This window comes from Vigna angularis, chromosome 8 (genome assembly GCF_016808095.1).
Source record: "Vigna angularis cultivar LongXiaoDou No.4 chromosome 8, ASM1680809v1, whole genome shotgun sequence".
NCBI lineage: Eukaryota > Viridiplantae > Streptophyta > Magnoliopsida > Fabales > Fabaceae > Vigna > Vigna angularis.
In genome coordinates this window covers 15,554,517-15,578,508 of record NC_068977.1, presented here as the reverse complement: position 1 = coordinate 15,578,508, position 23,992 = coordinate 15,554,517, and the positions used below count along the sequence as shown (strand labels likewise).

Sequence of the window (23,992 nt, the reverse complement as noted above, 5' to 3'; positions counted from 1 at the left end):
TCACCAACCGCCACATGTCATTCGGAAAAAGAAGAAACTCGAAATTGAAGAAGATGAATAAGAGAAGAACCTTGTTCCAGATGCTATCAAAGACTTCGACGCCTTCCTGAACCTTCTTCAGAACACGGTCAATCTCGCCCTGGAGTTTCCGACTCGCCCCCATTTTCGCCGATTCAACTCATCCAACTCGGGCCTGAAATTCTAATCTCTTTCGAAATTATCGATTCTCCGTAGGTAAGTTCAACCTCTGTCTCTCATTTTTGAAGCTGTGTTTTCCTCTTTTTCTTCTTCCCCGGACAGTGAGACCCACCCGTTCTTACAAAAAGTCGTTGTTATCATTTAGCTTGTGTATTTATCCAGAAAAAATAGTATTTATAACGTTTGTATTTAAAAAAATAATTATTGCAGAAATTATAAAACACACCATTATTAAAATTTAAGAATTAAGTTAAATTAATGGAGGTCTAGAAATAAATTAGTTAAAGTTTGGTTTAATAGGTTCGGAGGTCCCTATATTTGTAGGTTCGTTTCAATTGGGTCTCCAATTTTGAAAGTGATCAATTTGGTCCCTAATTTAACAAAATTGAGTCAATAATACACTTTCCGTTAAATGCAATGGACGTCATTAACTTTTTAAACATGTGGTATGGTGAAGCATCCTTCAAATAAAACTGTGCCACCTGCAAATAAAAGGATGCCTCAACATGCCACATGTTTAAAAAGTTAACACCGTCCATTATATTTAACGGAAAGGGTATTATTGACTCAATTTTGTTAAATTAGGGACCAAATTGATCACTTTCAAAATTGGAGGACCCAATTGAAACGAACCCACAAATATAAGGACCTCCGAACCTATTAAACCTTAAAGTTTCATTACACCTTAAAAATAAATTTAAGAATAATAAATAATTAGAAACACAAGAAATGTATCCGAGCATAATATAAAGTGAAGAAATTTGGTTAAGCTAAGAAAAGGCAAAAAAATTAAATTTTGCGATTTTTTCTATTTTTTTTACTAGAAGGGTTTTTGATAAATGTTCATGATTAAAGATAATTTTGAAAAAATATATCTTAAGATATTTTATTTGATATTGTTAAATAAGTATCTTATTTAACTATATCAATAAATATCAAAAGATATTATATGCGAATCTTTTTTTAATCTAGCAAACATCATCTCAAATATTTTTATATCAAATATATTTTGAAGATATTGAATTATTTAGAAGATAATACGAGGAAATTACAATATCATAAAGAAGATTACAACAATAGAAAAACCTAAAACAAAGTTCAATCCAATTTCTATATAAAAAGACTTACAGAAACACATTAGAGGAGCTTATGAACCCTTTGGAGGGTTCAAATTTCGTCATATCTCTCTTATCTCATGTTCTCCACCCCTCTTCTTCTATTTTCATGTTAAATTTTAAATTTTAAATAAAACTAATTTGCTTAAATATCATTAAACACACATATTTAAAATAAATGTTTTTAGCATAAATTGATAATCTAGTTGAATTTATATTGAAATGGAATAGAAAGGTACCTATTACGATGTTGGAGGTTGTCAATGTATCCATGTCAAAGTGGGCCAATAGAGTTCACTTTTATATTGTTATTATTGTGCAATTCTTTCATATCTAGTAATCTGATATGGAAATTATAAATTTAATGATAGCAAAATTTACAAAGTTAACAATAAAAAAAGGGGTAGAAGTAAAAGTATGTGAAAAGGAAAAAAAAATAGTGTAGTTATGGATACAAAGAATACCCTAAAAAATATTATTAGCGTTGTGAGTGCTAAAGAAATACAAGTTGATGAGGAAAATGTCAAGTGTAACACCCCAAAAAAAATTTTGCCCTTTTTAAAAAATCAAAACTTGAAATATTACAATAATACAGTTACGGTAACACCCCGAACCTCAAGCTCAATCTATACAAATTTTACAGCTCAGACAAAACAGTAAAGATAACATTGAATCCTTCAATTACACTCTTCCATCTCTTCCTGCACTTGCACCAGATCACGCGACATCTCTTCATCTGCTCCCGTATAACAAAAACGTTATACGATCATCGCAAAAACATGATTTTCCAATACATGCACAAAATAAGTAAGGGTGAGCTAACATGCAAATATATCATTTATAAAAATATGCATAATTGTTTTGATAAAATCATCATGTAATATTTAGGTTAGACATTCCCATACACCAACATACCAAACTTCTACTAGACACTCATACGGATGATACAATGATGAGCTATTGGACAAAGCTATTCCCCAAACCTTCTAATCGGATACTATTTGGACGGACGCTATCTGCAGAACACCATCTACCGAGCGTTATCTAATGAATACTATTAGGCTGAATTCCATTTACGAACGCTAGGTGATCATGCACAATTGAGCCGAACGCTAAACTCAGAAAACCATAATGACCGAACACACTTATAATGAACACTGAGATCAAACACTAGGTCGAACGCTAGAAACCGAACGCCAGATCGAATACTGATTGCACTAACAATAAGGTTGATCACTTAGGCTCGACACTAAACACCAAACGCTATTAGACCGGATACTACTAGGTCGCACATCAAGAGACCGAATGCTAAGTAAGATCAAACACTAGACTTCACGCTGAGACAGCGCACTCTACTAGGACAATTACCATTATTTCGAACACTTTTCAAACGATCGCTCAAAGATCAAGCCTCGCGCACCACAGATTAAGTACTATTCGAACGAACACTTAATTGATCACTTTACTGGATTTAACACTATCTGAGGGTAACCTCATCGAGGCCGGATGTTCCCTACGTACGACCACTAACCGTTAACAATCCATGTCTGAGACAAGCGTCCTCCAAACCGAGCACTACCTATGAAGGATCACTGCCTGAATCATGCATCCTCACGACTAATTACTATTTATAAATAGATCGCTACCTCAACGAATATCAAGGCCGGTCACCCCCCATAAATGATTGCAACCTCAAAGCAACATCACCAATAAAGATCATTCTCTAAGAACCATCGCTACAAGACAGAACACTAGAATAAAGAACGCCTGAGTCAGGGTTAAACGCCTAGAGTACTCTACTGAACACCTCAGTACTGACTGAACGTAATCAAACTAAACCACAGGGTACCAAAATACGACCGGACACTAACTACCTGAGAACAACTAACATCAAGATCAACCGTTACCTAATAACGACTACTACCCGAAAGTAAATAATACCAAGACTGGACGTCACTAATAATAACGCACGCTACTACCTATAGACCCAACAAGTTTTACTTTCCGTCTCTCTCGAAGAATTATTCCAAATCCAGCTTTATCTGCATTACCATTTCTCCCGTACTAGTACGATCATCACGGTTGGAACCACAGCCACAACGTGCAAGGTGAATAACCAGAAGCATCACATCATAACCCAATACATATAAACTATAACAATTCCCATGATAAATTGATCCACATGACGATGCCAACTAGTCTTTCATAAACTAATGTCGTTTACTTGTAATTCGTCGTCATAACCTGCTCTAAATAACAGGCGACCCGAGCCGTCTTCCATCGCGACTTCAGACCTATCTCCCCGACTCCTCAAGGACTAACGAGTAAAAACATCGATACTACGCGTAACGATGCACTATACTCAACACAAGCCGAAGTCATTGGGCGAGACATTCACCTCCTCGCGCAGAAGAAGGTGACACTCGAATCTCAGTCTCACGCATGAGACTAGCAAAAATGCTCAAAAGACAGACGAAGTTACAAATAAATAACATAGTGTATGTACCACCTCCAACAAAATAAACGTGCTCAATTACGAATTCATACATATTCTCAATAATATGTATAAATAAACCAAAATTGGATCAAGGAAATAACCAACAATTCTCAATAATTGTTTCAAAATACTCCCACGGATACATGCATTATTGCCGAACGCTATTTCCAACTCTGATGCTGTCCGAACGAACGTTCTGGGATCCATCATCATCAACGACCGAACGCTGCCTATGGACACCAAATATTATTAAACCGAGCCCCAACAGACGAACGCTCAAGAGTAAGCGTAGTCGTAACAATACCTCTGACGAGTACTTCCTGAGGATTAATATACTCAAGAACGAACGTTCACAAACACAAATAAACCAATGTCGAACGTCCAATATCCAAACCGAACACTTAAAGCCGAACGCTCAAGATTGCTACCCAAGAATTCCAAGAACGAACGCGTCAATTCAAACACCATTAATCCGGACACGATAAGGACGAACGTTTTGATACTTAGTCGAACCCTAGATCACTTGGCCGAACGACATTAAAAGAAGCATGAACGAACGACATAATTCAGTAGCTAACAGAACGATCCTTAAATCAAACATAAGCGAACGCTCAATATTTAAAACTTAAACAACTTAAAAACCGAACGCTCACAATATTCCAAAAAACCGAACGCTCAATTACATCCAAAACCGAACGCTCAAATACACACAAAACCGAACGCTCAAATACATCCAAAACCGAACGCTCAAATACACCCAAAACCGAACGCTCAGTTACACTCAAAACCGAACGCTCAATTACACCCATAAACCGAACGCTCACTTACACTCATAAACCGAGCGCTCACTTACACCCATAAACCGAACGCTCACTTACACTCATAAACCGAACGCTCACTTACACTCATAAACCGAACGCTCACTTACACTCATAAACCGAACGCTCACTTACACTCATAAACCGAACGCTCACTTACACTCATAACCGAACGTTCAGGATTCAAACCTAAAATTCTGTTTTTAAGAACGAACGACTGCAATCACTAATACTCAAAACCGAACGCCCAAGATTACTTATAGTGGATGCCAATTTAGGGACGAACGCTCAAGTTGAAACCTAGAATATCAATTGATAACGAACGCTCACAATCTGTACAATTCGAATACTAAACTAAGTACGAACGTCCAACAACTCATTCACTGGATAAATATCATTGACGAACGTCTAACATTCAACTAACATAAGGACGAACGCTGCGCTCATTACACGAGAATACAGAACTGGACGCTCACAGATCAAGCCCAGAACGATCGTAACGCTCGTAACTGGAGGAGGCAAGACCGAACGGTCACTAGTTGAGGGAACGCTCGTTCTACAAGTTATAATTTGGCCGACCACTATTTGATCGAGCACTAGTTGGACGAACGTCCTAAGTTTGCTAATTCGGGCGGACGCTCAGAAGAATTACCGAACGTTCAGAAATTGCCCGACCGTTCGAGCACCATTTGGACGAACGTCCAATTTTCACCAAAGTTGGACGTTCGCGCATTCTGCAGAATTCTGCAGAATCGCGTAGATCCAGAGAAACCCAGAAAACCTTATTTTCATCCCCTTCTTCCCAGATTTGCATCAAAATACAGATTATACCAACAATTAATGAAATAAATCAAACTCCCCTTACCTCTTGAAGACTTCCTTGTAAATTTTGGGATCTATCTCCTCCCAGATGTGCAGATCAAGATCTCCTTGCAACCTCAACAATTCTTCACTTCTTCTCCCAGATCTTGCTGCAAGGACTCCCCTCTCACCAGATGCCCAACCAGATCCTCCTCTCAGCCATACAGAAGTTGGTATAGCTTCCCATGGGTGCTCTTTGGACGGCTGGAAAATGGAAGAAAGGGTTCCTCCCTTGGCTGCTCTCTCTCTCTCTTTCTCACATGCCAAAATGAAAGCTCTCACCTTGATAAGCTTTCCCCGTACCCAAGCACCTTCAATAAATGCTTCCAATAATGAAAAAGGTGGGTAACCACCATGTCCCCACCATGACCCAAAATTACGGGTCTTACATCAAGGTTATCCAAGACTGGCCTATACCTAAGACTGTGAGTAAGGTGAGAGGGCTTCATGGTTTATGAAAAAGCTTTGTGAAATCTAAATACCTTAAGTAAAGCTTTAAAAAATGTGGTAATACATAAACAAACACACTATTAAACGATTTTCCTATTAAATGCATCAATGAGAGTCTTGCTAAATGCACTCGTGTTATACTTTGCTAAAGAAAGCTAGATGATCTCTCACTATGATTTATAAAATGATGTTTTTGGTAAACGTACTAAAAGGTACCAACATTGTCCAAAAACACATGTTGAAAGATATCTCACTAAACATGTTCTTGAATCAAATAAGTACTTACTAAATAAGGCATTGTAAGGAAAAACCTTTCATAGGCTAAACGATACCATATGTTAATCGAAGTTTTCATCAAACGATGAAACTCTCGTGAACTGCCAAGTATCTTCTTTAGAATGCTTAAACGATCTAGTGTTAATCGACCGATAAAAATTTAAAATGCTTATAGTTGTTTTGAACGCGCATCAAATGCCATTAAATGCACAATGTCTCACAACAACAAAAGTGATAAGAAAAATGATATATCTGCTTGCATGCATATCTACTTGACTCTGTGCAGATTACCTATGTCAAGTATCTACCTGCTCCATCATATACAAATCAAAAGTGGATGTTAGAAACAAAGAAGAAATTCACCGAATGTTCTCTTTATCAAAAGTGTCGCTAGAAAGTTTGTATAACTTACTTTTTATAAAGAACTGAAAAAGCATGGCTACTTTGAGAGGTTGACTTTAACCAATGACTACTACCTACGAAAATCTGAATATCAAAGCAACAAACTCTTGTTGGAAGTCTTCAACAAGTAGGCTTCTAAATTCTATTTTGTTTGTCTTTTCAGTTATTATTTCTTGTCTTGGTTGGTCTATATTGAGTCTTTATTTTCTATTTAACCCTTGATTTGAGTCATATGTGGTTCCTCTTTAGGAGTTTTCTAGAAATTTTCATGAATTTCACTTGCTAGAGTCACTTGCATCATTGATTCTTGTATGCTGAATTGAGATGGATCAAATTAGGATTTAAGTGTGTATGCTTTTCTCGTATGTTTTGCACTAGTAGAAGTAATCATCAAACACAAACTTCACTTTGATCAAACATACATACACACTTTGCCTTGTCTTAGCCGAAACTGAAAAACAAAGTGCTACATCAATCACCAAAAATTCTCTTTAAATTTTTTTTGCTTAATTGCTTCTAACTGAGACTTCCTTTTGGCCTTGTGTGTGTTTGACATCAGTATTTTAGCTTCTACTTACATCAATTTACATAATATATTGGTTTGAAGCATGCCAAATTATTTCCACTCATTTTTACACTAGTGCAGTCAGAGGAAACGACACCGGTTATTTTCACCATAGACAGCGATTCTTGAACCGAGGCATATTCAGGCGAGGCAAAAAGTCTATCCTTTTATGCCTCGGTTGTGAACCGAGGCAAAATGATGAAGGATTTTGCCTTGGTTCCAAAGGAATAGATGCAGTAGGTTTTTTCGTTTTTTTTTCAGGACTTTATGCCTCAGTTCCCTCTGAACCGAGGCAGTATGTCCTTCATCTTCCTATCGATATATTCCTACAAATTGTTAAAGTGGATACACAATTAAATGTTGCCACTGAATTGTTAAAATCCCTTAGCATAATATTTCTTACAATAGAAGTTCAAGTTAATTTTTATTAAAATTTTCTAAATAGCACTAAAATTGAAAAAGAAAATAATGACGAGATTCTCCCAAAAATATTTGTGATATATAATAGAAGAAAGAAAAGCAAAAGAAAGAAAAAAATTATGAAAACATACTCTGCAAACGCCCCAAATGTTACCACGAAGATTACATCCCAATTAAAAAAATCATGATCATCTAAATCAGAGAAACCTGAACTGATACTTGCTCTTACGATCAAAAGATGCCTCAATTTCAGATGCAGGTGAAGATTTACTCCCTCCATCAAATTCTGATTTAGCAGACATAAATGAAACCGTGGAAAACTTATTATCATTGAAGTCAGTTGTTGCAGATGCATACGACTTCTCAGAGCTATGATCATCTGCCTTGGTTGCTTTCTGAAGACCATTGCACTCATCACATAAAGCCCCATCGATATCGATATTATCAAGGTTTCCTTTTATAGCTAATATTGCAAAGGAGGTAGAGGGACCTAAATCTTCAGTCGAATTTTTTGAGCTGCCTGTGCATTTTGCTAACTCCAATTCTCCTTGTTGGCTCACACGAGTTTGTTTATTAATAAGAGAAACCAAGTGATCAAATGCTACACAGGGTTTCCAATCAGCAATCAGATTCATCAATAACAAATCTATTAACTCAGCTATGAATTTAACATTCTGATCAGCAAGCTCAAGTTGCTCAACCATTTCGCTTGAAATTGAGACAATAGTGTCACTATCAAGGTAGAAAACGAAAGCATGTAAAACCAAAGCATGTAACTTTTGACCAACAAATTTAAACATAGTTGTTATAGAGTATAAAAGATTTATAAGTTATATACTGACCTCCTTGATCAGCTATCCGCAGAACCAATGATACAAAGTTCTTATTATTTTCTTCACCTTTTAGGAAGAAAATATCACCTCTCTTCTGCCTTCTTATCTCAACACTTGTAGAACGTGATGCATCATCAGTGGATTTATCAAATATAATGATCGCTGGAAGCTCAAAGGTGTCACCAAGATCCATTGAAATGTCTCCATTACGAGCACTAGAAGGACCTTCTAACACCATACAACGACTTTCAGAGGCTCCCAATTTGGGAAGAACAATATGCCGAAATGGAGAAAGACCCTTCTTTGTTGAAGAATCCCTAGCTTCTTGTATGCAGGTTGAAGAATCTGATTATTCGGCCAAAGATTCTAGCATGTTTGTTACCTCGGTTGTATCATCCAGATAATACTTTGCTTTGCTTGGCTTTTGTCCAACTGTGCAAGCAAACATAGAAGCATTGGAGGCAAGAATATTCCTTGAAATTGCACTACTGACTATTTCAAACATGTCGTCATCTGATCTATCATCACCACACACAACACAAATTCAGTCTGCTTGCCTTTCCCGTCCATTGACGAAAATATACTTTCGGCCACTAAACCTTTGCTCACATCCTGCAAACACAAAGACCCAAATGGAATCATATTGCCATGTTACCAGATCAGAAAATGCAGGACCAGTAAGCCACATCATGGGTGCTGACATACCAGTAATGCTTCTCATGCCGCAATTGTTTCTCCTCCATTTGAAGACCCAAAACCCTTCTTCATAAAGGCATCACCTCCGAATGTCTCCTTAACCCATTTAGGTTTCTCCACATTCCCACCCCCCTTTCATTAAACACCGACAAAGATCGAGGTTGCAGAACAAGCCTTGGTCTCCCTCCACCAGCATCAACACTCTCGCTACCAACGTTGGATTTGCCCTTCTTCTTGTTCCAGTCATTTGAATCAGCAAAACTCAATAACCTTCCTCTCTCTCAAACCTTCCACCGTTGGAGGCGAATCGCCGCTCCGACGACACAAAACTCTTATTCGAAATCCAGCTCTCCGATTCGTCAGCGTGCGATTGCGAATCGAAGAACACCGTGGAGAAAGCGTTGAAGTCCACCGGTGCAGGGTGGCGGAGCAGCGGCGACGATGACTAGAATGGAGGCACGAACGCGACACAAAAATGCAACAACGAAGATGGCGAAACGGAGGCACCAACGCGCATGAGAGGATGCTTCGTCTAAGAGAAATGGTCGAACAAAAGCTTCGCCGTAGAGAGCAATGGAGGCGTGACCAAGGAAGTAGAAAAACCAGTTTTGTGGGGAGAAGAAATAGGAACAAAGGTAGGGTAAAATGTTTTTACGCCCCTGGAAGTAAAGTAAAGCAGCCTCTACTACCTCGGTTAATCAAATAAACGGGACAATAAACCACTATATGCTTCGGTTCATCCAATAACGTATGACAAAACACTCAGAAAAACTTTTTATATGCCTCGGCTTACCACCCAACCGAAGCATAAACAACTTTTTACAAATGTAGCAGTGATGGACATGACATATTGCCTCGGGTCCCCAGTTAACCGAGGCAGTATGTTGTATATGTCTCGGTTTACAGTGAACCAAGTCATAAAAGTTTGCCTAATTTACAAATATGCCACCGTGTTTTAATAGGCTTCGGTTATGCTAAAAACGAGGCCTATTGTGCGATTTTAAATCCAATTTTTTTACTAGTGTTAGATCTTTCTCTTCATGTATGCAAATAGCTTTTAATGTAATTGCTTCTTATTTGTGTGCATTCTTTTGTTTCAATTTTTTCAGCTGTTCCTTTATTTTGATTCCTTCATATTACTTGTTGTTTTGTCTCTTTTAGTACTTTAGTTTGTTGCCACTTTTTTGTTGAAACTTTTCTTGCTTTACTATGTTCCTTTTACATTATTGTCTGGTAGTTTTCAATTGATTCTTTGGCCTCTTGAAGTGTATGTCTCTTGAATTGTGTCCTTGTATGTGTCTAGGTTGATTATACATCCTTTCACTTGTCTTTTTTATTGTTTAAGTATTCTGAAATAGGACTTTGAGAAACAATTCTATCTTGAGTGAAGATTACAAGTGAGTTGGTGTGGTCATTCCCTTTCTTTTGGGCAAAATCGTGTGCATTAAACCAAGGAGTGTGTTGTTGTTTTCTTTGATTTTTTGCTGGTATTCTAACCTGTTATTTTCTGAGTTTTGCTTCTGTTTTGTATTGCAAACATGTCTTCAAGTTCAAGACAATCCTCCTCAAAAGGAGATAGTTATAATGGAAGTGCATCTAGCAAATTGGACATGGAAAAAGCGCTTAAACAAATTAAGCATCAATTTGATTCTCTTAATATGCGGAGGGCCAACGAGTTCAAGATGAAAGGAAAGCAAGGATATGGACACCAAGAGCTCAAGCATTCTCCTCGTGGTCATTGTCCTTCCAAGAAGCATAAAGAAGATAGAGCTTTTGATAAATTTCTTCAATTGCCAAAGTTGAACTTGCCACCTCTCAAAAGAAAAAAAAGATCCTTCTATTTTTTTTTTTTAGTTTGGGTAGCTAAAGTAGAGCAAGTTTTTTATTTGTATAATGTAGATAATTCTTTGTGTGTAAAATTAGCTACATTAGCTTTAGAGGGATATGTCATGCAATGGTTATATAGGATGAACTTAACCACCATGGGATCACATGCGAGCTCTTGGGAACATTTCAAGCACATTTTATTCCAACGCTTCATACCTCCTCACTAACTTAGGGAACTCTTGGTTAAGCTTCAACAACTTAATCCAGGTAGATGAAGTGTGGAGGAGTATGTTCGTGAGCTTGAAGTGCTCCTACATTGTATTAATACAATTGAGAGCGATCAAGCCAAGATAGCTAGATTTATTATTTGTCTCAAAAGAAACATATAAGATATTTTTGAACTTCATGATGATGAAATTTTGGATGTTGTGGTACATAAGGTTCTGAAAGTGGAAAAACAAATTTTAATAAAAGAGTCCTACCACAACAAGTTTTCAAATGCTTCCAAAGACATTTTTTTACAAAAAATCATCATCAAAGGAGAAGGATACAAATGTTTTTAAGGAGAACTCTAATAAACCTCGTCATCATTCTACTAAAAATGTGCCTTCTTCTAAGCCTAAGTCACCTTCACGCTCTAGTAAAATGAAATGTTTCATGTGCTTAGGCCATGGTATATTGCATTTTCATGCCCCAACAAAAAGGCAATGTGCATTAAATGAGAAGAGGTTGTCACCAATGATTATCCTCCTTCTTCACTTTCACACACTTCTCACTTTTCTTCTTCCTCTAGTGATTTCATTTGATGGAGACCTGCTAGTTATAAGACGTTTATTGGGACAAGTCCACAAGGACTTTGATTAAACTTAAAGGGAAAATATTTTTCACACTAGATGTCTTATAGCTAGCAATGTTTGCTCGATGATAATAGATAGGGGGAGTTACATCAATGTGGCTAGCACACGTGTAGTAGACAAACTCAAGTTACACTATCGCGCATGCCAAGCCCTACAAGCTTCAATGGTTAAGTGAGGAGGGTGAAATCTTGGTCAATAACCAAGTCCATATTTCATTTTCCATAAGAAAGTACTAAGATGAGGTTCTCTGTGATGTTGTACCCATAGAAGCAACTCACATCCTATTAGGTAGACCTTGGCAATTTGATAGAAATGTTCAACATAATGCTCTTACTAATAAGATGTCATTTACTTTCCAAGGGTGCAAGATTATATTGAAACCTCTAACTCCAAAGGATATACATAAGGACCACCTAATAATCAAGTCCAAGAGAGGTGAAGAAAAGGAGTGATTCAAGCTCAATTGTTTAATCTCTCATAAAGAGGTTCTTCAAGATTACATAGAAAAGAGATGAGAGAACAAAAGAAGAAAATGAGACGAGTGAAAGAGAGGAGAAAGCAAAGGGAGAGCAAGAAGAATTTGTGAGAGGAAAGGCGAAGGCAAGAGTCTTAGAGGAAGTGCTACTCAAGGCACATTCCCCACCCATAATTCTAAATTATCTAAACAATTTTATGAGAGTTTTTCCATTCTTTCACTTTTCTCCCATTATTAAGTTTTCGCACTTTGTTCCCAAACTCTTTTGTGAGAATATCCCACCTTACTTTTCCCTTATTTGCATTATTCAAAAACCATTTCCAAACTACATCTTAATTTAGTGTTATCTCTTTGTTTACATTTAACTTAATATAAAAATTAAAGTTTTTCTAAAATAGGTCTCCTAATTTTCACCAAAAAATTCAATCAAAATCTAAGGAGACCTTCTTGTAGTTTTATTTGTTTATATACTTTTGTTTGGAAGACAAAAAGTAATTAAACTTCTATTTAATGCTTATTGTAGAATGACCTTTGATCCAAGAGTTACTGATTTCTTTTCTTTGTGTAAGTCTTTCAAGATTTGAGGTCAAATCCTTTCCAACTTAGGGAGGATGATATGATCATAAACGGGTCAAGACTTGAGGAAAACGTGAAGAAATAAAAAGAGTAGATAGGTTTTATGGATGTAATTTGACCTTTAGTAGCATAGGTTTTCATAGACCTGTATTTTTCCTTTCTAGTTTCTTTCTCTTAGTTTGGTTGTAGGGAAGGTTATATATCCTTATTCTCTTTAAAGTGCAAGCAATGTGGGACTTCACATAATATTGAATTAAAAAAAAGAAGAATAAATAAGTCTTTCTCCTTTAGTTGATTGTAATGGAAGTTACTTCTTGTATAACTTTAGTTTTGATCTTTAGGTTACTTAGGTAGCTTATATTCCCTTATGATGATGTAAAATTAAGAGATGTGGGACTTAAAACCTATTTTATACGTTACATTTCATATTTAAGGTCTCTAAGTCCCACATCCCTTAGTTTACTCAACTTACTTCCTCTCCTAGTACTATATAAGTAACCTTTGGTCTCCTTTGTAACACACACCTTTCATTGAATGAAAACAAGAGTGATTTAAATTAAATTACATTTTTTCTTTGAGATAAAATCTATCTCTTAATCTGAATCTTGGATCTTATCTTGTGAAGAACAAGTGGTGATCTTGCCTTGCACTTATCTTGGATCCTTCCAAGTGGTGTGACTTCATTCTTTTAAGTTTCCTTTCCTTTCTCGTTTTCATTTGTTGTACTTTTAATTCCATTTATGTTCTTGTTTGTTTAGTCCTTAGTGTCCTTTCTATTTAGGCATGTTATTCCATATCAGATTGGGTGGACGGGCGCTGAGCAAGAACGAGTTTCTTACATTTAGGTTTTTTATAATGATGTGTGACTGACGGACTAACTGAGCTAACATGCAGGGATGAGTGAAGGCAAATATCTTATATTTAATTTTTTTAATGATGTCGAAACTGGCTTGCCGTTAATTGAATTAAGTGAGATGGATTATATTAGGCTCTCGAGTTAAAGATGTCATTCCAACTTGCATTTTTTTTTTGTTGAATTACCATACTGGCCTATCGAACTTGACTTTTTTTGTCACCTTGTCCTTGGTGATATTTTTTTATCACCTTGTCCTTGACTTTTATTGTATTAATAAATTTTGTCCTATTAAATTTGATTTCTTTTCCTAGTTAATTTAAATGTCTCACATATCTATTAATATTCCGGACGTGGTACGTAAAAAGTGCATTCAAATCATGTAGTGATATCAACATTTGAATTAATTGCCGCACTTAAGTACCCATATGTAAACATAAATTATTCGACTTTTCTGATGTAGAAAGAAATAAGATGGTCAACTAATTAAACATTATGCAAAGAGATATTTCAATATATATATATATATAAATAAATAATTGAATTGAATTTTTTTATTTTCAACATTTAAAAAATACAGATAGAAAAAAAAAACTCGATCATCGTCAGGTTAGAATAGTAATAACACTGTTTACTTTTAATTTATGTATTAATTTTTATTTCAAAGTAATGTAAAATTATTAATTTTTCTAATAATTTAGAAGAAAATATTAAAATTCCATGGTGGGACACTAATCGCATGATATGGAGTTTAAGAGTATGAGTTAAATTAGCTCATAATAGCACAGTAAAATATCTCTTCTAAATCCATGGAGGCAAATCCTTCATATGAAGATTGAGTTTTTAATTAAAGGTTAATTTTCTCCTAAATTCGTTCTCATTAAATTTAGAAAACTCCATATTGAAATGAACATGTAATAATCAAGCTAAAAAAGAGTACATTCTAAATTTATCTTCCCAATCAACATATCTTTGCATAGTAATAACGAATCAAGCAAAAACTGAATTCTAATTTAACCTTAAAAAGCCATAATAAAGCAAAAAATGATTGGTGTAACCCTCCCACCTAAAACAAACCAAAACTAAAAAAGAACATTTGCAAGGGGTATAAGATGGCATTACACGATGGAATGATAATTCTTCATCCACTTTCACTACCCAAAAATAAAAATGGTATGAATAACCTTTTGATTAGTATGTTGACAACCACATTTTATTTTATGTAACTGATTTTCCAATGGGGTAATCACACATAACCCTAATTTATATTTCATTGTTTGTTCTTTGCAATAACATCTCTCTTTCAGATTCTTCTCCTCTTCCTCGGATGAAGGTGCTTCAACTATGCTACATTTGAAGGTATTCCAGAAAATGACATGAGGTATCTAGAGAGGATTACCAAATACGTTTAAATTTTGAAAAGAAGGCACCTTCATTGAATGGTTATTATTGATCAGCTATTATTGTTGCACATTTAGATAAACAAGAAAGGGAAAAGATTGGCACAAGTTATGTTCAGAAAGGGAGATGGAGAATAATGACATGGAAGGTGTGCATTGGTGCAACATATGCTCTAAAATGGTGAACCCAATTAGTGATACTGAGAACATATGCCCATTTTGCGAGACAGAGGTTTCTGAGGTAATGGAGAACCTAAGGGACCAGAATGATGTTATTGACTTGAGGTCAGCTTGGGTGTTCTCACTTTATGCCCCAATTTTTCTTGGTTTGATGGGTGCTTTCAGTCCTTCTCTAGCAAGGATTGCTCCACATGGGGGAAGCAGCTCAAGGGGGGAGGAAGAAGAGGTTGAGCAGCAGATGGAAAATGAGCTTGTGCTTGGAAGAAGAAGAAGAACTTCATCCTACATGATGCATCTTTTCAGAGGACTTCATGTTAGGATGGTGTCTGAGTCTGAAAATCTTGAAGACAATAGGAACATGGATGGCAGCAGCATACTTGTGATTGATCCATTCAATGAAGGTGCACTGATTGTGAGAGGCCCTAACATGAACCACACAAGTAGTCCAAATGAGAACAATGCTGTTGGGAGCTCCCTGAATGACCTTGTGGTAGGATCTGGCTTTGATTTGTTGCTGCAACACTTGGCACAGATTGGTCCTGGTGGGTATGCTAGTGTGAACCCTCCAGCACAGAAGGCAGCAATTGAAGCGTTGCCCAGTGTGACTAGTGAGGAGAAGTTGCAGTGCACAGTGTGCTTGGAGGATGTTGAGGTTGGGAATGAAGCAAAGGAGATGCCATGCAAGCATATGTTCCATGATGATTGCATTGTCTCATGGCTAAAACTTCACGGTTCTTGTCCAGTATGCAGGTTTCAGATGCCATATGAGGATTCAAATGTTGAAGCCAATGTGGGAAATGGAACTGAAAATCAAAACAGTGAGCTAGTCAGAGCTGGAGAAGAGAGACCAAGAAATGGAAGGAGGAACTGGTTTCCAGTGCTGCAATCATTCAGCAATTTTCTTCCTTCTCCCTGATCAAAACTCTCTTGTTGTTATGCTTGTAGGAAATTGCACACATGCGATTGATGCAGCTGTTACTGTGATTGTGATACAGTCGCAGTCGCTGAGAGCTAAAACAACTTAATGCTCTGGCTAAAATTGCATCAGTTAACCGTTTAATTAAACCCTTTTGGGGTCTAGTCTTCATCCTCATCAGAAGACACTGCCATGCCTCTTAAGTCCTTCCTAATTCTATGTATGTTTTAGATTTCCTAGTCTTACTTTCTTGTACAACTCAAATACGCATATGTTTGTAAATATTTACAAAAAAAAGAATATTTTTTCAGTACTATTTTCTGGTAAAATATAGTGCATTCTGTTGTTTACCAATCTAAAAGGAAAATGAACATGGTAATGCTTAGTTCCCGAGAAAACAATAATATTAGTTTTTAAAAATACACAAAAACTACTTTCAGCACATGATCTCTAACTGATATTTTAGTTCTTAACTTTGATTCACATCAATCAATGTGGTCCCTAATATTGTTGTACATTGGTCAATTTGATCCCAGACTTTAGCAATTATCAATCAATTAGTTTGGTCCCTCATTGTTTTATACATTGAATTTGATTTCTAATGTCAAGGATCAAATTGACTGTCAAATTCAAGAACCAAATTAGCGGTGACGTCAAATTCAGAGACCAGATTAATTGTTGTAAAAGACAGGATCTAAATTAGATTTTCATAAGATCAAAAAGTAAATTCTGTAATGCTCAAATTACAGGACTAACAATACATTAATGCTTAATTCCCAAATGAGATTCCCTCTAATGAAATCCGAAAGAGGCAAAGAGCTATTTTCTGAAAAATAAACTACAAGAGCGTAAAAACAAGCCTAAAAACAAAAACAATACTAAACAGAAAAACAAGGTATCAGTCCTAGTCCTAGACTTTTGTCTTCAGTTAAGAAACATCCAGTATCTTGATCACAGTAGAGGTTTCAACTCGGAGCAGTGCTACAATACTATCTCCAGGGGCGCACAAGTCATTTTCCTTTGCATATGAAAGAGCAAACTTTATGGTTTCTTGTGTTGACTCAGTCTGGGAGGCTCCAAGAGAACCAGTGGCCAAAACAGGTATTAGGCCGCGGTAGATAAGACTATGCCTTGCAGGAGCTTCGTCACTGCAGAACCATTCAAAAGAATCTGTGGTTATCTCAGGAACTACCACAGAAAGAATAGGCATGCCGGGTCTATACTTGGCCACAAGTTTTGAAGTGGTGCCACCTCTAGTCAGCACTAAGATTAGAGCAGCATTGATGCACTTTGCAGTCCTGACTGCTGCTGAAGCCATGCTCTCCAAAGGAGTCATTGGAGTGGGAGCTGTTTCCATAATTTTTTTGAACAAATCATCATAGTCTATGAAACTTTCCGCTTCAGAACAGATTCTAGCCATGGTTTGGACAGCAATGTCTGGATAGGCTCCTGCAGCAGTTTCCCCACTAAGCATAACACAGTCAGTGCCATCAAGGACTGCATTGGCAACATCAGTGGCCTCCGCTCGCGTAGGCCGGGGTGATTTGATCATGGACTCTAACATCTGGGTGGCAGTTACCACAGGCTTGCCTTGTACGTTTGATTTGTGAATCATTACTTTCTGAGCAAGAAAGATTTTCTCTATTGGAATTTCCATTCCCAAATCGCCTCTTGCCACCATGAATGCGTCTGAATTTGCAAGTATCTCATCAAAATTGGCAATGCCCTCTTGATTTTCAACCTGACAAAGACAAGAAGATGACTAATAAGTACAATTTGTGAGATTGATCAATGTAGGATAGGAGCTTTTTGCTTTATCCTTTTTTTCTTGTTTTCAAGTAACTTGAGAATCTTTGAAAAGGGAATCAAAGTGAAAACAACAGGACATTTCTATAGGTAATTTTGGAAAAAACAAAGGTAAAAACAAACATTTTCTCTAATAAAACAAGTCCTGTTGCATTTATTTAGCAACTTTGAAGAAAGGTTGATATTTCATTTGATGATTTGACAATAGGATGGAAGGATACCTTGGACATAAGAAGTATGTTTTTTGCATGCTCTCCAAGTAGATTTCTGACCTCTACAAGGTCTGAACCTTTTCTAACAAAAGAGAGAGCAATGATGTCAATCTTATTAGGAACCCCCCACCCCAGAATGTCTTCCTTGTCCTTCTCTGTCAAGGTTGGAAGATCAACAACCACTCCGGGAAGATTAACATTCTTCCTCTCGCCCAAAACTGCAGAATTTTCACACCGACATCGAACCAGGCCATTCTCCTTGTTACATTCCAAGACAGTGAAGCTGATTGTCCCATCAGCACACAGAATATTACTCCCTGGACTCAAATGGTGTGCCAACTTCTTGTAGCTCATGCTGATCATCTTCTCATCACCCTTTATACTGTAATCAGTTGTAATTGTGATTTCTTGTCCTCTATGGATTTGTATAGGTTTCCCTTCTTTCAGAAACCCAGTTCTGATCTCTGGACCCTGCCATTTTTTTTATCAAACATAAACACAAACACCAAATATGTCAAATAATCATTCTCAAATCATCAATGCAGAATGAAGTTCTCAAAGAAGCACCACCAATGCCATGAAGCACGTCAAAGAATATCCCCAAAAAGAACAATTCACTCATTTGAATTTGTTGTATATGTATACCTACTTGAAGTATTCTTTTACCAATGTAACCAAAATGAAAAAAGTCGAGAATGAAAACAACATGACAAAGTAACTTGAAAAAGCAGGTAAAAGGTGAAAGAGTTTTGAAACCTTGGTATCCAACATGACAGCACAGAGAATGCCAGTGTTGTTCATTGCATTCCTGAGATTGTCAAGGGTCTCTTGGTGATAAGAGTGAGAGCCATGAGAGAAGTTGAAGCGAGCCACGTTCATCCCTTCCTTGAGAAGCTTCTCCAGCATCTCCACAGACCTACTTGATGGTCCCAAAGTGCACACGATCTTCGTCTTTGCCTTCACACCCTTTTTCTCCATTCTTCCACCCACAGACCTTAGATATCAATGTACCGTGTTGGTCCTGCTAAATGATCACACAAATAATGCACGAAAAATAAGAACTTTACATTAACATGAAAAAGGGTTCATCTATGAACCATTTTTTGACACTTGCACAAGAATATATGTGTAGGTACAGGGCAGGGCAAGATGCTACAAAACTTGTTTGACAAATTAGCTTGAAGCCCAAGCAAATTTGTCCCTGAAATCATTGTGCTTTCTTATACAAATCATCATGCACGATCAACTTTTAACGGTTAAAACTTTGAAATAGAACGAATATGCTCATAAAGTTCACACGTGATGTGATCAACCATTAATCAAATCGAATATAATGTACCGTGTAATTGGCTTCGAAAATGTTCAAACTTGAAGCAAGAAGAATCTGAATTCACCAAAAAGAAGAGGAAGAAGATTTGAAGCAATTAAGAGGAGTAAAAACCGTGAGACGAGTCCCTTGTATATATAGGCAATGGAAAATATTGTAACCATGGTTTTCGCATAGAAGATAAAAGATTATGATAAAATCCTTAAAAGATTAATGTCACATAATCTACTTATCTGTAAGGTTATCTTCAAAAATGATAACCGTAATTTTAACTATTCACATGTATTATGATTTAATTGTGATATACTTTAAATTTTGAATTTTTTTTGGTATTATATCAAATTGAAGATCTCTTTATTTTCTTTAGATAAATTAATTATAATGTTATTACGATAATAATCCATCCTAGTTTTAATTTAATTTCAAATATTAGATTTTCACACATCGTATCAACAAAGATGGCGGTCATGACTTAAATAATTTGTTTTTATGATAAGTACTTTCAGTTAATACAATTTATATACAAGTATTATATTACGCATACATATTTTAATATGAAACTAAAAATGATATATTAAAAGTAAGATAAATTTATATTACTATTAAAGTTTAAGTGATTTTATTCATAAATTTTATAAATTTTATTTTTCAGTCAAATATATTTATTTTGCTTTTTAAAAATTCTACTATAAACTATTATTTGTATCATATATTAAGCAATAAACTAGTATAAAATTAACAAAATAATATTTTAATAACATTTAAAGGAATATTGATCATATAATGTTTGACGAGTTAAAAAGTCAGAAAAAAAAACTAATTTGATATTTCTGTATTGTACGTGTAAAAACAATTTCATTAACTCGTGAAATTATCTTAATGTGTGTTCTTTTTAAGTAATTATAGTAAAAGATAAGTTTTTTATAAGAAACAAATCTTTATAGGGTGAGTAAGCCGCATGAGAAAGTTTGATTTACGAAATAAATGATATTGTTTTATAAATAAACATTCAATTTGATAAAAATCGGAAGTAAATAAATTAGTCCATTGATCATCATAACGATTTAAAAAAAAAAAAACTCGAAAATTTATTAATTGAGGAGAAATTTATTTATTTATTATTTCATTTGTCAAGGTGAAATCTATTAATCTACAAAATATGCTAAACTAAAACTTTATCCAACTAAAATCTATCATATTAAACAAATTTCCTTTTTTCCTTTTAGCTACTTATATAGTTTTTCTATCTACATTGTACTGGTTTCAAATGTGAAAGATTGAAAATGATAGCAACTTACACTACAAAAAATTTATTCTGGAGATGTTTTAAAATGATATCTACATTGTACTGGTTTCAAAGGTGAAAGATTTAAAATGATAGCAACTTACACTACAAAAAATTTATTCTGGAGATGTTTTTATTTTAAGTTACCGATGTTTTTATTTTAAATTGCGGGAGTTTTTATTTTTTGCAAATTAATTTGAGAGTGTTTTTAAACCCCATAGATATATTCATCAAATCCATACTATATAGGTTTACAACAACTTCTAATATTTGATTTATATTGTGAAGGGTTTTAATTTCTCTTATAAGTAATTATTATTATTTTCTGAATGTTTAAAACATCCTTTATTTATAACTATGTTATTGTAGGGATTTAAAACCTTCATTTGTATTATTTATTTTGTCGGTTTATTATTTTACTTTTCTTATCTTATTCTTAATTTCTTAAAATTAATAAATTTTTATTAGTTACAAACTCTTATTCATGACAATGTATGATATCATTTGAGATGTTTATATTTTTGTATCAACAATATTTATTTATAATCTTCTTTCAAATATTTTAATTGTTTTAAGTAGGATAAAAAAAATGATAAATTTTTATCAAAATGTTCAAATATATCATTAAAATATTTTATTCAAAAATAACCATAAAAACATTGTAATTTAAACTAAAAATAATCATAATAATTTAAACTGAATGGTAATTATAACTTAATTTACAATTACTAAAATTATTATAATAAACTAAATAGTTTCATTTTAAAAAGTAGGATATATATATATATATATATATATATATATATATATATATATATATATATATATATATATATATATATATATATATATATATATATATATATATATATATATATATATATATATATATATATATTGTACTATACCTGGTGACCGATCGGCTAAGGAAAATCCAGAGCTAAAACATGCAACCGACCAGCTGTCAGACAAACACTAATCAAGAAAGGTAAATATTATTAATGGCTAATTAATACGTTTAATGACCATATTAAATGCGAATATACGCTACTTATGAGTGATTGACATGTAATATTGCACAAATCCGGAGCCAAAACAGGCAACCGATCAGCTGTTAGACAAACACTAATCAAGAAAGGTAAATATCATTAATGGCTAATTAATACGTTTAATGACCATATTAAATGCGAATATACGTTACTTATGAGTGATTGACATGTCATATTGCACAAGAATATGGTATTAATGGACAATTAGCAGGTATATTAGCAAGTATTATTGGATTTATCGCCATATCAAATATGAATTAATGAGCTTGATTGCCATAAGCCCTATAAATATAGGGTTAATGCCCAGGTAAAGACACCTTGATCTATTGTAATAAAATATAGACCTATTTATAAAAGATATCTGACTTGAGCGTCGGAGTGTCTTTTGCAGGTCAACCCCCGATCGGTACCACAGGAAAGGAGTGACAAGTTCGAAGCGAAGAAAGGAGGAGGTGAATAGTGTTCTCAGTCTACTTTACCGAAACAATTGGCGCCCGTCGTGGGGCCGAGGACAATATAGGATACCCAGTTGAGATCACAAGGATGGTAGGTTAGGCGGACCCATGGGTGATGATGTAGGAGATGCAGCGGCAGATGGAGGCAATGCAGGCAGAGATTGTAGCCTTAAGGGCAGAACGAGGTGATGGCCAAAGGGATCATTCGGTCCAACAGTCGACAATCCCAACGCAAGTTGGAGAAGCGGGGAACCCTCGCATAGTGCGGGATGAGGATGGAGGTCAGGAGACGAACAGTGTTGCAAGGGCAGCCCAGGAAGATCGGCGTAATCCAGAAGTCTCCCCCTATCGGCCGGGACAACTCGATGAGGCAAAGGGAATTCATCCCTTCACAGTTGCAGTTTTGGGTGTGTCTATGCCTAACAATAAGGCATTACCCGCCATGGAGAAATATGATGGATCAACCGATCCTGATGAACATCTGAGATCGTTCATAGACGCAATAGTTGTCTATTCTATTGATAACTTGGTATGGTGTAGGGTTTTTTCCTTGTCTTTGAAGGGAGAAGCCTTGACTTGGTTCCATTTTTTGGAGCCTATGACTATTGATGGGTTTGGGACGTTGCGTAATTTTTTTAGGTAGCAGTACGCGTCCAACAAGACCCAAGGACTAACGTATCTGGCGTTAGTAAAGATAAGGCAGGAGAAGGATGAGACTTTGAGAGATTTCATGGACCGATTTAATAGAATCGCTCGGCAAGTAAAGGATGTGGAGAGGAAGTTCATATTGAACAGCTTAACCACTGCATTACGGCCAGGACCTTTCGCTGATAGCCTATATGCCTAACCGTCGCTGACAATGGGGGAATTGCAGAACATAGCTACTAAATTCATACGCATTGAAAAAATGTGCGCTTTTCAGAAACAACAGTATGAAACTTTTGTAGGAGAAAATACGGACGTTAGACGATCAGTCCGTGGCAATGACAAGGAAGGAGGTCCTCGTTCAAAGGACTTTTCCTGAATGCCTAAATTTAATCATTACGCAACTGTAAATGCACCAGGGGCAAAAATCCTTGAGGAAGCCCTTAGTGCTGAACTCTTTTCGGTCAGAAAGTTTCATTCACCAAAAAATGCTGATGGAGGGAAGCATTGCCATTACCATCAAAACCTGGGACATACTATTGAAGAGTGTGTAAATCTCAAAGATAAGATTGAAGAACTTATTCGTGCGGGTCATCTCCATAAATATGTGAAGGCAGAACGACCATCAAGAGGGTCCTAGAGAGGTACCGTACGACTGTATGGAAAAGAGAAACAAAGGCACAAGCGAAGTCGCAGCCGTAGTCATAGCCTTGACCGCTCGGTTCGAGGATATATTGTCTAGAAAATAATATAAAGTCCTTCCTAGTACTTGGAATGCGACTCGCCTTAAATTTACTTTAGTAGAATTTTGATGTCATGATTTTGTTTCGATTTAATTCTTTCGACACGACTTATGTGTCTACACTTTTGGTATGAATAAAGCCAGACAATTTCCATCCAAGCACAGGTTGCGGAGCGATGGTACAAAACCCAGGGAACGCTCTCCGAGAGCTTCTGGTCCTAAACCGAGCGGTGAAGAGTGTTCGTGAACTCTCACT

The 23,992-nt window shown here is 35.8% G+C and overlaps 4 protein-coding genes across 7 annotated transcripts in view; 1 reads left to right on the top strand and 3 right to left on the bottom strand.

Annotated features, from left to right (window-relative positions):
* The window catches only part of LOC108345526 (general negative regulator of transcription subunit 3), a 42,515-nt gene extending 42,175 nt beyond the window's left edge, over positions 1 to 340 (bottom strand). For all 4 annotated transcript variants that reach the window (XM_052866701.1, XM_052866702.1, XM_017584104.2 and 1 more), the window contains exon 1: positions 71 to 340. In XM_052866701.1, the coding sequence (XP_052722661.1) occupies positions 71 to 163 (93 nt within the window). In that variant the 5' untranslated portion in view covers positions 164 to 340. The remainder of the gene's footprint in view (positions 1 to 70) is intronic.
* Positions 341 to 7,799: 7,459 nt separating this feature from the next.
* LOC108344372 (probable serine/threonine-protein kinase WNK7) lies at positions 7,800 to 9,156 on the bottom strand. Its single transcript, XM_017582821.1, has 4 exons — positions 9,091 to 9,156; positions 8,993 to 9,047; positions 8,441 to 8,780; positions 7,800 to 8,334 (listed from the first exon to the last, which is right to left on the bottom strand). The coding sequence occupies exons 1-4, from the start codon at positions 9,154 to 9,156 to the stop codon at positions 7,800 to 7,802; spliced, it is 996 nt and encodes a 331-aa protein (XP_017438310.1).
* Positions 9,157 to 15,009: 5,853 nt separating this feature from the next.
* Positions 15,010 to 16,478, top strand: LOC108345442 (E3 ubiquitin-protein ligase MPSR1). The gene has a single exon (XM_017584037.2). It carries the CDS (start codon positions 15,247 to 15,249, stop codon positions 16,213 to 16,215), a length of 969 nt encoding a protein of 322 aa, XP_017439526.2. The 5' UTR covers positions 15,010 to 15,246; the 3' UTR covers positions 16,216 to 16,478.
* Positions 16,479 to 16,909: 431 nt separating this feature from the next.
* Positions 16,910 to 19,337, bottom strand: LOC108345127 (pyruvate kinase, cytosolic isozyme). Its single transcript, XM_017583700.2, has 3 exons — positions 18,990 to 19,337; positions 18,243 to 18,704; positions 16,910 to 17,956 (listed from the first exon to the last, which is right to left on the bottom strand). The coding sequence occupies exons 1-3, from the start codon at positions 19,209 to 19,211 to the stop codon at positions 17,144 to 17,146; spliced, it is 1,497 nt and encodes a 498-aa protein (XP_017439189.1). The 5' UTR covers positions 19,212 to 19,337; the 3' UTR covers positions 16,910 to 17,143.
* Positions 19,338 to 23,992: the final 4,655 nt, after the last annotated feature.